The sequence below is a fragment of the Prinia subflava genome, chromosome 8 (assembly GCF_021018805.1).
Source record: "Prinia subflava isolate CZ2003 ecotype Zambia chromosome 8, Cam_Psub_1.2, whole genome shotgun sequence".
Taxonomy (NCBI): domain Eukaryota; kingdom Metazoa; phylum Chordata; class Aves; order Passeriformes; family Cisticolidae; genus Prinia; species Prinia subflava.
Genome location: NC_086254.1, coordinates 29,718,499 through 29,733,008, shown reverse-complemented (window position 1 = coordinate 29,733,008; position 14,510 = coordinate 29,718,499). Strand labels below are relative to the sequence as shown.

The 14,510-nt window shown below is 49.7% G+C and overlaps 1 protein-coding gene across 1 annotated transcript; it reads right to left on the bottom strand.

Annotated features, from left to right (window-relative positions):
• Positions 1–865: 865 nt before the first annotated feature.
• Positions 866–12,195, bottom strand: LOC134554120 (BPI fold-containing family B member 4-like). The gene is made up of 16 exons (XM_063404493.1): positions 12,007–12,195; positions 11,297–11,426; positions 10,419–10,533; positions 9,865–9,969; positions 9,467–9,622; positions 7,854–7,917; positions 7,419–7,482; positions 6,914–7,005; positions 5,556–5,729; positions 4,919–4,972; positions 4,167–4,334; positions 3,995–4,062; positions 2,869–2,911; positions 2,325–2,388; positions 1,904–1,980; positions 866–1,364 (listed from the first exon to the last, which is right to left on the bottom strand). The coding sequence occupies exons 2-16, from the start codon at positions 11,406–11,408 to the stop codon at positions 1,341–1,343; spliced, it is 1,380 nt and encodes a 459-aa protein (XP_063260563.1). The 5' UTR covers positions 11,409–11,426; positions 12,007–12,195; the 3' UTR covers positions 866–1,340.
• Between the last annotated feature and the right edge of the window lie 2,315 nt (positions 12,196–14,510).

Below are 14,510 nucleotides of genomic sequence, written 5' to 3'. Positions count from 1 at the left end.
TCAATGTCACCATGGACTTCAACCCACCCAGAGCCTTTCTGCTGGGCACAAGGCAGGCCAGCCCATGTGGTGACAGTGTGTGACACCAGGTTTGTGTTTGGCACAGCTCAGGAGAGCACTGGCCAGTTCACACAAAGAGGGAGCCCCAAAAAGTCCAGCACTTCTCTGCCGTTTTCAGTGATTCCTCTGCGTCACCTCACAGCAATGTGGGAGCTCCTGCAGCAGCCACAGGTTTGGGCCCTGCAGATATGAACTATTCCTACCTTCAGGCAGAAATGTAGAGTGGAATATTGCCCCATCCCTCACCTGCTCAGTGCCAGATTGTCACAACCTCTGGGGACACAAGGAGTAAGTAACACACTTGTAACAACACACAGTGCTGGGAAAAACTGGTGTTGGAGAGGCCATTTAAAACCTGAGATTGGTATTTTTTTAACCCAGAATAATTTGGCCTTTTTAAAATCCAAAATGTTGGGATTGTTGTCACTGTGACAAGCAGAGACCAACAGGCTGTGACATCAGCCTAAGCAGACGTGGCTCTGGCAGGCAGACAGGGTTCTCCAGGGCTATCAGACCTCCCAGTTCTCTGGTAAGGAAGTTTCTCCCCCCAGACTCGATTAGGAAATGCTTCATGACCTTTGGAAATTCGATTTAATTTTGATTTCTGCTTGTGGATTAGCATTTGGTCAGCAGGTTATCAGGCCAGGAGGAGCCACTGAAAGTTCAATTTTTTTTCCTCAGGAAGTTCAAGTGGGAAGAGTTTACAAACTCAAACTCAAAATATCGATTGTCACAAAGGAACAAGATCCCAGAGTGGAGGCAGGACAGAAGCTCACCCCAAGAAGCATCAGAAACCAGAACCTCATTCCAAGCACTAAAAAAAGTAGGAACATTTATTAAAAGAGTTACATGACAAATGTATTCTGAGCTCCCACTCAGCACTTCACACCCTCCTGGACAAGGATGGGGAGATTTATTTCAGAAGCCACATGCAACAAATTCACCTTTTCATTCTATCAGGAAAAGTTTTACCTCAGAGCAAATTTCCCAATTCCACTGCAGCAGCACATGCAACTGCTGTGACTGTGACCCCAAAATCACACCAACTTCTCTAAATAAATATTTGTACACAGAGCTGCCAGTCAGGTTTGGCTTACGCAAGTGTCAAACTGTACTCCCACAAGCCAATTCTCTTTAAAGTGTCTTAAATATTATCAAGAATCTTGAAATCTTGAAGTTTAGTAAAGAAAAGCAGATAATGCTGGTCCTGGGATTCCATTCTCGCTGCTCTCTTCCTCTCTCTGCCCCCACAGTCCTCTCCATGCCTCAGGCTCCACAGCTCACACCGTAAACATGATCAGGCCCTGAAGGAGTGCAGGGAGGAACACAAACACATTATCATCCAACAGGGGATGTTGGTTCACAACACACAGCAAAGATAAAACCCTCCTGCAAAACTCTTCATGTCCAGTTTGTAATAAGGAGGGCACAGAACTCTTTGGGAGGGTTTGGGGAATATCCCAGCTCCTCCAGGACGCCTCCAGAGTGAGCAGGGCTGGAACTTGGGGCAATTCAAGACTCTTTGGATGGTGCCACTGGAGAGAGCTTCCCTGAGTGCCTGGATCCACATCAGAGCTGCTCCCAGTGAGTTCTCCAGACAGAAAAGAGAGCCTGGACAGGGAACTGGGACCTGCCCCAGTGCCTGAGCACTGCTCATGGTGCAGCTGGGTCCACACCATGTGTGGGCATCTCATCCTCAGGTAGCATTCCCCAACCCGAGGGATGTCAGAGCAGCCCTTTCAGTCTTTCAGGGATTAAAATCTGCAGCTCTTGTACACACTGGCAGGGTTCTGCAAATAGCCCTGGTGCCCTACAGGAGGGAGCAGCCCTTGTGAGCACTCACCGCTTTTATCTGAAAATCCACGTTCACCAAGGGAATGCGCAACACCCTGGGCAGGGGGATCCCGATTCTCAGGGCACCTGCAGGGGACAGACAGGACCTCACACGCTGAGCCAGCTCACTCCCCACCACAGAGCTGCCCCACGGAGGGCACAGGGAGCAGAGCTGCTCAGAGCCATCACTGTGTGCCTGCCTTTCCTTGGCTTCTCCATCACTGCCTGCTGCCAGAGCTGATGCTGGGGTAGGACAGTGCAAATATAAGGTTGGATTTTTAACTACATCCTCAGAACAGGGACTTCAGGGCTTTAATGGCTCCAGCACTCCTAGTATGTCTTCCAAACACATACATACACACAACCCCCTCTTCCCTCCTTGCCCAGAGCTCGAAGTGCTCCCAGCATTGCAGCCATCAGCATCACCTCACCATTGATCACAGGCAGGAATGTCTCCACAAGCAAACGGTTGCAGTGGGGCTTCAGGATGGAGATCTGAATCAGAGAAAGTGCAGCCATGTGAGCAGCACTGCCTGGCCCATGCCAGCAGCAAGCAGGACCCTTGGGACTGCAAACCACTGCCCACTGACACAGAAAAAGAACAGTCCCTCTTCTCTTTAGAGTGAATCTACTTTTCTCCTTCAATTTGTATTCAGTTCTTCCTTTAGAAAAACTTCTGCCTCGTGACACTTCTGCTACAGCTTGATGTGAGTTTGCCCAAGCAGAGGTGAATAAACAGATTTCAGCTTTACATTTTCTTTATTAGAAGAGGCAGAAGGGAAAAAGAAACCCCAGTGACAGAGGAATTGTTACAACCTACACCACAGAGCAGCTAACAGCTCTGACCATCAGCAGGGGTAATCAATCACAGCATCCCACAGCCACTGCCTGCCTCCCTCCTTCCCCAAGAGCCATAGGGCATCATGCTTGGCTGCTCTCCCTGCCCAGTAAAACCCAGACTAGTGTTAGACTTACATTAATGATGCCAACATCAGAAGACTCCAAGGAGAGGGAAGTGCTGCAGGGAAAGGAGAGCAAACATCAGGTCAGACACAAGGCACCAGCCAGAGCTCACAGCCAGACCCCAGCCACCTCCAAGCACACTCAGCCCATGGGCAGAGACCCACAAAGGGACACCTGCATTGCAACACAAAAAACAGGGACTGGCACACTTGCAAGAGAGAAAAGAAAAAAGGAGAATAAAAGCTTAACCTAATTTTGATTTGCTTGTCAATGATGCAGCACAGCAGCAGGGTACACACAGCTCCTGGCTGCACCTTCCCCCTCCCTGCCTGAATTATTCACTTCGAGGAAGGAGGCAGCTCTTGGTCAGCTGAGAGCAGAGCTTCTGGAACCCCATGGCAGGCGGGCTGGAACTGGATGATCTTTAAGATCCCCTCCAACCCAGACCATTCTGTGACTCTATGTAAAAGCACACAGTCTGGATTTAAGGACCTGGTGAATTTGCTACAGCTCATCTATCACTGCAATCACACGACTATCCATACCTAAAATGGATGCTTTATTTCCACTTTCAATTTCTCTTTTCTACTTCTATTGAATCTTGTTATACCCTTGTCTATTGAATTAAAAGCCTTTTGACGCATTTCTATTCCCTATATCGCTGCATACAAGCTATGCCAATTTTGCTTCTAAATCCAGCTCTTTGACAAGCTAAATGGCCCCAAATCCTCAAACCTCCTGCTATAAGGAATGCTCTCCAATCTTTAATCATACCTTGACTGGCATTAATGACAGCACTTTCCTTTACTGCTTTATCATTCATGTCCAATATCAGGCATTTCGAACCACTGCCCAGGATCAAAGTCAAGCTGACAGTCTTACAATTATTCAGGTTACCTCATTCCTCCTTGTTATAAAACTGACACACTTTTTCTCCAGCCTCTTAAAACTTTCCAACTGCTGCAATCCTTCCTGAACTACCCCATCCACCTTATGCCATCAGTCAGGTATGAAATACCCACATTCAGGAGATGAAATGTCTGGTTTACAGACATGGAAAACATTTCAAGTCAGGAGCCCCAGAGCCAACATTACAGCACAGGGGATGTCCCCACCTGTGAGGGGAGGGGACACTCACCTGCCCAAGGCCAGCTGCAGCACCAGCCTGCCCCCAACAACCGACACACGGACGTTCAGAGCAAGGTCCTGCAAGGAGAGAGGGGGAGGATCAGCACATGGAAACCTCCCCGTGGCAGCCAGCACTCACCCAGCACCCTGCACCCCTCAAAGGCAGCTCCAGCCACACTCACAGCCTTCAGCAGCAGGAGGTTGAGGATGGATCCATCCAAGTGGTTACTGAACAGCTGAATCAGGACTGAAAGCTTGACACTGGCTTTGTTTTCTTCCAAGAGGATGAGCGGGTTCCCTCTCAACACCAGTTTGATGCTCAGAGGACTGTTCCCACTGCAGGCTGAGCACTGTGGGAATTGGGGACACATGGAGGTGGCTGCTGGCACCCCACACACCAGCCAGGCAGTGGACTGGCTGTCCTCTCACAGCCCCATAGCTCTACAGGGCTCCCCAAGGTCACACACACCCTGGACAAGCCAAATTTACAGAGCAAATGGGTCCAGCAGCATCGATAAGCTCTCCATGCTGAGGGCATTAGGGGCTGAGGAAGGAAAGATGGGCACAGAGGGGGCTGTGGATGTCAGAGGGTGCCCAAAAATGGGATAGACCAGACAAGGAAACAGGAGATATTTATCAGCTTTCTATGTCAATGGCCACAAGCTGAGATGAGGCTTTCCCCTGTTCAGGGAGCAGGAGAAGGCTGGAACAGACAATGGCACACAGGAGAGCAGATACTGGGCAGGGGCTGTGCAAAGCCCCAGTCCCTTCTCCCACTTCCATCAGCTTTTAGGGCAGCAGGACAGGCTCAGGCCATGCTGGTGCAAGAGCAGGGGAGCAAAAGACTGGGGACCTTTGGCAGGGGCATGATGGCACGTCCAGGTGTATCCTGGAGAGGTTTACACAAACCCTTGTGCCAGAACGAGCTCCTCACCCCAGCAGGAGCGATGGTCCGCAGGGCGTCGTGCAGGCGGCTGGCTCCGGAGAACTGTGGGGACAGAAACACCAGCAGCCCCTGAGCCCTCCAGCTGACCCCAACAACACCCACCCTGCCAGGGCCACCCCATTACACAGCAGCCCCAGCCTCCCACTCTCTCCATTGCTCCCCAGCTGTCTGGGTGACTCCTGGTGACAGCACCCAGCCATGGGAGGTGATGTCCCCAGAGGATTTCAACACCTGCCAGTGTGTGGAGCCCCAACATTTCCCATTGGGAGCAGAGATCAGAGGCACAGGAAAGGCAAACACCCAGGGAATGGCACTGCAGACAGGAAATGTCTTTTCTCACTGGCACTTTGCAGACTCATTGAAATGGATCACAGCCTGCAGGAGTCCATGGCACAACCAGCACACAACTGGTCTCAGCTGGCATCCCCAGGGGTGTCCTTACAGACAAGGGCACAGCTGGGCAGTGCAGGTGCTATTGCAGCTTTCTGAGAAGGGCAGCAGGGAGGCAGAGGTCGAGGCTGTCCCAGCGAGCACACACTCAGTGCACACCCCTGGGACAGGCACACACAGCCCTCCCTGAGCACACCTGGGACCAGGCATCAAACACAGGCCCTGCTGTACTCACAGCATCCGGCGTGCAGGGGATGGTCAGAGGTGGCAACTGGAGCAGGAGGGACAGGACTGCATTGAGGAAGCTCTGGCGCAGCACCAAGAGCAGGAGCCTGTCCGCCAGAGGAGGCAAAGCAGAGGGAGATGAGTCGTGGGGGATGGTGCTGCCTCCCACCTGCTTCACCACACCCTGCAAAGAGAGGAGACACAGACCTCAGTCCTCAAAGCCTCGAGGCATGTTCAGATCCTAACAGGAGTGCAGGGTGGTGCCGACTGAGGATGCCAGCCCTCTCCTCTCCTCTCCTCTCCTCTCCTCTCCTCTCCTCTCCTCTCCTCTCCTCTCCTCTCCTCTCCTCTCCTCTCCTCTCCTCTCCTCTCCTCTCCTCTCCTCTCCTCTCCTCTCCTCTCCTCTCCTCTCCTCTCCTCTCCTCTCCTCTCCTCTCCTCTCCTCTCCTCTCCTCTCCTCTCCTCTCCTCTCCTCTCCTCTCCTCTCCTCTCCTCTCCTCTCCTCTCCTCTCCTCTCCTCACTCAGTTCATTGTGTTATTGATGACAGGAGCTGATAAAGCAGGAGCCTGGGTAACTGAGGTGTTATTAGCTCATAACATTCTTTGTCCAAATCACAAATCACTGCTTCACTTCATCCTTGAGGTCTCACTCCAAGCGCTGAGGGTGATACCCGGTGATCCCAGACCTCCCCCAGCCACCCTCCAGCTCCACAGAGACACATTGACACCAAATATTTCCTAAGGAAATTGATTCTGACCCTCCTGGGGGGCTTGGGGGCAAAGACTCCTCCCGATGAAGTCACTGCACCAAAGCCAGTGCAGCACGGGTTTCACAAGCTGCACTGTTTGCTATCAGTCCCTGCTCCTCTTTACTGCTCATGTCCCATTTGCTTCTCTCCAGCTGCTTACTTTTTTTTAAGCTCTCCTCTCAGCAAGTAGTTTGCTTTTTGCTGCTTGTTTTTCCACCCCACAGTGAGACAGAAGTAAAAAATACATTGGTTAGCCTGTTTTAGCATTCATCCATCACAGAGACTGAACAGCAAAGGCAGAAAGCACCAACAAACACCAGGTCTGCAGGGCAGGAGGAAAACCTCTCATCCCACGAGAAGGAGAACTGCGGATCCCAGCAGCTACATCCAACGGACACAGCCATGGGCAGACTCAGGGTAAGGTGGCATAGGAGCAGAAGAAAAGCACACACAGTCACTCAGTGGTGATTTAGATAAAGATTTAAGCACTTAGGAGCTGCATTTCCAGGACATTAACCCAGTTCCTCGTGGGATTCCAGCTCCCATGGGATGAGGTGAGCACACTGACAGGCAATGCACAGCCAGGCTTACAGGGCCCTGCTGCCCAGCGTTAACTTACATCCAAATCCAGCCCAAGGAACTTGCCAGAGGTGTAGGGGATGCTGGCCAGCTGGTAGTGGATTGTCCCTGCTGTGCCGACCGGGATCACCGCTACACACAGGAAAAGGATCATTACAGCACCAGGAAAGCAGCAGCAGCACAACCTCCACTGGCCCCAAAGGCCCCCACACCCACAAACGGGGCTAAGGGGTGCTTGCTGCTACTCCAAAAGGCCAGAACATCCCCAAATTCAGCTTGGTGGGATCTGCCTTTAGGATATAGCACAAAAAGAGCATCAAAGACAATAAGAAAAATCCAAAGGTGATGCATAGAGATAGAATAAGGAGGGCCAAGGTGGGAGCAGTTCATTGGAACACTGGGGTGTGAATTCCAGGCTCAACAACAGCCCTGCAGAAGTGCTGGACTTCTGTTGATGCACAGAGGGGCTTGAAGTGGGAAATAGGTCTTGTTCCCACTGTGGGAAACGCAGGGAAGCACTGCCTCACCCTCCACAAGCAACGCACCATTGAGAGTGCTCAGGAGATGGATGTTCACAAGGTTCATCACGATATCCACCACGGGACAGAGCTGCAGCACAAGGCAGAGATGTGACTGCTCAACCCCCCTCACCATCACCCACAGACTGCCCAGACTCCCTCCTTTCCCTCCAGGGAAAACGTTGCATGGCAATGGACACAGCTGGGATGCTGTGAAAGGCTTGGAGCAGTGGAGCATCCCTGGAGCTGTGGGACCACAGCTGGGATATTCCATATCTGGGAATGTTTTGGTCTGAGGCATCTCCCTACAGGCAGCAGCCCTGTGGATACCCCAGCCCCATGGCCCATGCCAGTGATGTGGGAAAACAGCAACGATCAGTAGATCTTGCTATGGCCTTGTAACCAGTTTTTCCCAATATTTCTGTATTTCAGCTGTGAAAGGAGGACAATCCTCAGCCATACCAGAGCGGGCAGAGTCGCTGTCAGCTGGCGAAGCACCAGCTCATTCACTGACAGGGTGAGTAAGCTGGAAAAGAAAGAAAAAACCTCCAAATCAGCACAAACAAAGCTCCAGGACAGGAGACAAAAAGATCTCCAGCCTTCATTGTACATTCTCCTACACCGTCTGTCATCCCTTCAAGGGCAGTGCTGTGGCTGATGCTTGCCAGATACCGCAGAGCCACTTACCCCACTGAGGGGAGAATTTGACTCATTGCTGAGAAGAATAGAATCATTAAGGTTGAAAAAGATATCTAAAGTTACCAAGTCCAACCATCAGCTCTGCACCACCACCACGTTCCCCACTAAACCACATCCTCAAGTGCCATAGCCACATTTGTTTAGCATGGTGTCTCTACCACTTCTCTGGGCAGCCTGTTCCAATGCTTGACAACCCTTTCTGTGAAGAAATTTTTTCCTTTAGCCCTCAGGGAGCTTTCACTGCTTGAAAGGAGTGAGCCTCTCACAGTCTAACCTTGTGTTTGGTATCTCCCTCTGGTATTTTAATCAGTGCTGTAGTTAAGGGAAGAGGGAGCTGTTAGGAAATATCTTCATGTTAGTTACTGGGAACAAACAATTTGCATCTGGAATAACAAGAGGAGAAATCTGCTGTGTGACATTTCCACACTGCTGCTAAACAACTCGCTCAGGATGTGCAATGCCTGCAGCAGCACAGAGGCAGTTTTGTCTGATAATCAATATATTTCTGGACTGTTGAGTTGGCAAGACACAGACAGCAAGAATTCATAGGGCACCTGTTATTTATGCCCAAATTCTGCCTACAAATGCATCTGAAGAGCTGCCATGAAGTCATTTGTGTATATCCACATTCCCCTTGCCTCCCCAGGAGTTCACTTCCTGCAAACCATCACTTTAATCCTGCTAAAAATTAAAACATGACCCCAGAGCAGGTGAGTTGTGTTCCTCTGTTCACTCACACAGCATTTTTCAAAGCAGCTGCTGTACTGATTGAAATATAATGCATAATGCAAAAATTAATTAGGAGAATTTCAATGAACCTGAAAAGTGAGTAATTCAAAAGCAATAGAAGAAAATATTTCCCATTATCAATTTACTGCTGTGTTCATCAGTATATGAAGTCAGCAAATCCTTGCTGTCAAGAATTTAATAAGACTGAGCAAGAGATGGGACATTAGCGTGGAATTACACATAACCACAGCAGTCAGAGGGAAACTCCACATGCCTGGCATTCTCCTGGGAGAGCAGCCAAAGGCAGAGTAAAAAACCAGGGAAAGTAATGGTCCTGTTTTCCTGGAATTCTCCCAGCCATATTACTCCTACCCTTTGGATCTCAATTCTCTAGCTAAGTCTAGAGAAAGTGTGTTGGGAAAGGTACCAAACCTCATGCTTCAGATTTTAAAATTTCCACAGGCGAACAGGGCAAATTAACCCTCATTCCACTGAAGCAACTGGCATTGGCAATAGGAAAGAAATTCCCTCCCTGAGCCTGGCTCTGGATCAGCTGAGCACCGTCTGTGTCCTGGCAGACTGTCCATATTGTTGGATAAAGAGGAGAGGATTGCACATCATGGAAACATAGATCCACAGGCACTTACCCAGAAAGGACCTTGATCTTTATGGCCCCAAGAATGCAGAGGCAGTCTTCAGTGACAACCTGGAAAGTGCCAGATTCAAAATTTGTGCACTTAATGTTTGCAGTAATTTTCACCTCCACTAAGATATCAATGAGTTCTGAGAGCAGGCCAACCAAGCTGCAAAAAAGCAAATGGGATTATTCCATCTCTCAGCCTCTACCCAGAGGAACTCCCCAAAGCCAGGACAAACAGACTTCTCCATCTCTTGCAGATCACTACCAACACCACAGGTCATCTTTTGGTGTCTGTTTTGCTCTGTGACTTTATTATAGGTAAGAAACACCTCAAAATCCTTAAGAGATGCAAAATATGTCAGGGTAAGGGTTTCCCTCAACATCCCTCCTGAATCCCCCACTCACCAGTTGCCTCTGAGCTGCAGCTTTGCCCCGAGGGTCATCTGGACCCCACTCCCTGGCAGCAGCACCACCGACAGCTTGGGCACCCAGACCTTGATGAGGTGCAGGCTGTGAACAACAGCACAGATTAAAAATATCTCCCACAGCTGAGCAGCTGTACCCAGAGAGGAACCTACGGCACCCACAGCACCCCAGCCACCTCCAGCTGGAGGCACAGGGATAAAAGACAGCTGGCCAAAAGAAGGCAGCCTAGAACCAGACTGGGGTGGAAGCTGACTGTGGAGAGCCATCTGCTCTTTTTCCCTCTGTGGTCCCTTTTCCCTCTCTCAGTGCTGCCAGGCATTAACAGCACCACAAGATCTGTCATTCTGCACCTGCACCCATAACCTGCAGTGCCCTTTGCCACCCACGCTGCAGCCACACAGACAGCACTATTGGGTCAGAATTTCAGAACCACAATTAAACCAGGATAACAGCCCAGGCCAACCATGCCGGGGCAGCTCAACTGGTCTTGTTCAGATCTGATGTCAAAGGTGCACTCACAGCAAAGCACTTACTCTGTGATGCTGGTGGGAGAGTTCAGCTGACTCCCTTCACCCATGATGTTGGGAACCACGAGACCCTGCAGGTGCTGGTGGATGAGCCCATCATGAATTATGGCATCTGAGAGAACTGGAAAACATCTGTGCATGAGGACCAGCACAGGCAGCAGTGACCTCTCCCCAGAGGCAGATCCATTCTGGCATAACAAAGCCCCTCCACTCCCCAAAACTCCTCATACAGACATCAGCTGTCTCCATGCAGTCAAATAATACAGGGGTGGTATTTTACAACTTTGGTGCAATAAACCAAAGCTGCCCTTGGTGAAGTAAAAAGGAGGGACAGCAGTGGAAAGCATCCCAGATTCCAAACATCACAGTTTGGCTGTGCACTGCCAGGAACACCAGCGACTCCACTCAGAGGCTGGGCTTCCACTCACAACTCATTTCCCCTTTGTCAAGGGGTTTTTATTTGTTGATTTTTGCCTGTTTATTTTTACTTTTGGCTTTTGGAGTTTTTTAGTAGAAGCAACTTGAAACAAGCCTGAACACTGCAAACATTATTATGTCTGCTACTTCACAGCAGCTGCTTGTAAATATCAGCTGCTTGTCAAATATCAGCTGCTCCAATATGGAAATGAGAAACTGAGACAAAAAGAGGAAACAACCCAGATCTAGCCCTGAAATCCTGTGTGGCTGCTTGGAGCTGAAACACGCCCCAGTTCTGTAGCAGAGATTTCCCTGACCCATGAATCTGCTGATGGCTTTCATGGGCTTTGAGCAAAGCCTGCAGCCCAGAGAAAGGATGAATCAAAGATGAAGACGCTCAGGGGATTTCCCTGTCCATCCCAGCCCCGCAGAGCTCTGAGGGCAAACAGGACCCTTCGTGCAGTTACCATTCTGCATGGCCCGGGGGCTGACGGCGCAGGACAGGCCCGACAGGACTTCCTGCGAGGGCGAGAGGAGGCCACAGAACACGATGATCCCAAAGAGCTTCAAAACCATCATCTCCAGAAGATTCCCTGGCTGGTGAGGGAGACATCAGAGGGGACAGTGAGCAAAAAGACTCGCAGAAGTGACCCCAGTGTCTTTATGAGGAAAGACGCCAAGAAAGGAATCCCTCCTTTACTCTTTATCCTGATCAAAGGAGACTCTGCTCAAACTCAGAGCAACAGAACCCTCTTCATGTCCATACACATGGACAGGCTCCACATGTGGGTCAGTGAAAGCCCTTTCCTCATCCCTTGTGACTGGCCCTGGCAAAATGTTTGCCCAAAAGCAGCCAAATTTTATGTTTAAGTTATTTCTGTGTCCCTGCGATGCACAGTTACAGTGTTTTGGTGAGGGGCTTTGCCCAGGGAAGCATCTGAGTATTATCTCTGTTCCTTCTACCTTTCAAAAGCAATAAACTAAAGCACAAGTGATAAAAACAAGCTAGCTAGAAGTTATAACTTAATAATTACTAACATAAATTCAGTCATGACACAGCAGACATAGGGAGGTGATGAGGAGCTCGGTGCCCAGCACAATCTGCAACCAAAGCAGTCAAGCCCTTCCAGAGTGAGGACCCTGCCACCACACAAAACCAGTGCCCAGAGGATGTTACCTGACTCAGCTGCAGCCAGCTGGGATGGGCTCTTGGCTCCACTCAGGCTCCTCTGGACTCCTCCAGCCTCTGCGATGTCCCTTTTTGTCCCCCACAGCTGAGATGAAAGAAGTGGCCCTTATATAAAAGCTGCAGCCAAGCAGACACACCTTTTCCACTCAGCCTCCCTGGCCCACGAGCAGCCATCCCTTTGCTCCAGCTCCTTGCAAGCAACACCCAGCTGCCACCTCTCTTGATTTATACGAGGCAACGTCACCGTTGGCTTGACCAGCTGCCATTCCCCTCTGTGGCCTGGATCACTCAGATGCTCCTTTTCCCCCCACCTCCAATCTGTCTTACAGAGGATGCCCTGCAATGGTGGAGCCAGTGGGGATCCCCATGCTTTGAGGAAAACAACTTTTTTTAGGGAATCGTGAGAGTCACTGAAGCATCTGAACCTGGCAGAAGGCTGATGGGGCTGCCTGTGCAAGGAGGCATAACACAGAGCACAGGAACGTGGGTTCAAGGAGAATTAGAGTAGAAAACTACTTTTGCCAATCCCTGAGGAGGTGTGAGACTTAAAAGACTCATTCCTGTTTCAAATGGAGTCCCTGGGAAAAGATTTTCTTTACAAAAAGTGATGTGGAGAGTCACTGAGATCTGATATAGGTTGGCATTTAGATTGATTTCAGATGGATCTTTGAAGTGTCACAAATCCACTGTAAAAAATGAAGTTGTATGAAATGCAGAAAGCAAACTATAAACATAGTTTTGAATGAGCAACACTTATGGTAGCTGAACACTGGTAGCAGCAACATGGATTTCAAAGGAAAGTCTCATCCTGCAGGAGTGAGACTCTCACTGAGGCATCTCAGCAGATGTCTTGGCTGGGCTTAGCAGAAGTTTCCATTGTGCAGAGCCCCAGGCAGATCTTATCTGGGCACTTTGTTTGGGTCTGGTCACCCGTGTTCAACTGGGATGGACGAGGGGGGAAACTGGGCAGCAAAGGGCTGCTGAGAGCAGCCAGAGAGGGGCTGGTGTGCTCAGCCTCATGGAACATGGAGCAGCAGAGATACCATCATTCTCCACAAACACAGGAGAGGAGAGAGAGGAGAGCTGCCTGGGCTCAGGGACAAGGTTGGCACAGGAACAAACACAAGCTGATACACTCAGGTTGAAGTTAGGAGAAAGCTGCTACCACCACAGTGAGTTTAGGGCTAGTTGTCCCCTGGGAATACAGAAGGCAGAAAAATATACTCAGGGTGCTCTTCAGTACTGCACAAGCTGTGTTCTTGCAGCAGCAGCAAAGTGCTTGCACCAAGTCCCTCAGCATGTGCTGCCCTGGGCTCAGGCTCACTGGAGCAGACTTTTGCTTGTCACAGAAACTTGTTTTATTTAACACTCAGCTAGGACTGCATTTGATGTGCTGGTGACAGTCTAGTCTCAAAACCAGGGGTTAAACTAGATCATCTGAATGGACCTATCCATGCTGCTCCTTCTTTGTCCCCTTTCAAAGACCCAAATGCACCATGAACACACCCACAGTGAAGTGTTCATGCTCCAACTGATTCCAGGCTGCAGGAATATCACTGCTGGCAAAGGCCAGCTACTGAGCACGAACACACGTGGATTTCCAGCTGGTCTCAGGGTGCCCTGTGTGTGCAGTAAGCCCCTGAGTGCCCGTGTACGTGCACAGCAGAGCCAAGCCAGGCACTCCCATGGGATCCTGTCGCTGGTCCATGGCAGGAGGCAGAGATCCGTGTCCACACACACGTCCTGAACCACACCTGAGCCACGGCAGTGACAGCAGCTGTGAGGAACGTGGCCCATTTCACACACCCTGTCCATATTTCTTCTCACTCTGTGACTTTTTCCTCCTCAGTCACATCCCTTGTCTCCCCTCTCACGCGTCCATATTTCATCTCCTCCTTGCAGCAGTGATTTAGATATCACTTACCAGGAGGCTGGATTCCGTCCTGCAGTGACAAGGGAAGATATATTAAAATAAAGCATTGCAAGAAATTGTAGAAGAGGTTGTGTCAACACAACTGCTGGAAAGCAGAAGGGCTCAAGGGAAGACCAACATCCACAAAGAAATGCTCCAGAGCAGCCTCTGGCACTCTGCACTGCCCCAGGCTTGGGGTTCTGCAAGAAGGCAGGTTAAACAGCAACAAGATCTTTAGAAGAGTAATATTAAAGTAATTAAATGTAATAATTTATTAAATGTGATTACCTTAACCGATTTTTTTTCTCTAATATTCAGAACCATGGAAGCCTAGGGAAAGCTTGGGAGAATTGCACCACACAGGTCAAATTAAAATGCTAAGAAATGCTGAAGATGAAATAAAATCAGAATTTTTGCACTAAATTTTAATGACAGATGGTGGTTTTGAGACATTCCAGAGGTTTGCAGGCTACAGGAGCACAACTTTTCTTCACTGTTATGTGACAAAAAATAAAAATTAAAACTAACAGGAGTAACCTCAGAATGTTAAGATTCTTTAATGGGCAAATACGGCAAATAC

Coding starts and splice junctions, on each gene's coding strand:
- LOC134554120 (XM_063404493.1), bottom strand. CDS start 11,408: ATGATGGTTTTGAAGCTCTTTGGGATCATCGTGTTCTGTGGCCTCCTC. Junction 9,970..10,418: donor TCTCCCACCAGCATCACAGA/GTAAGTGCTTTG, acceptor TGTTGTTCACAG/CCTGCACCTCATCAAGGTCT. Junction 7,483..7,853: donor CAGCGACTCTGCCCGCTCTG/GTATGGCTGAGG, acceptor CTTGTGCTGCAG/CTCTGTCCCGTGGTGGATAT.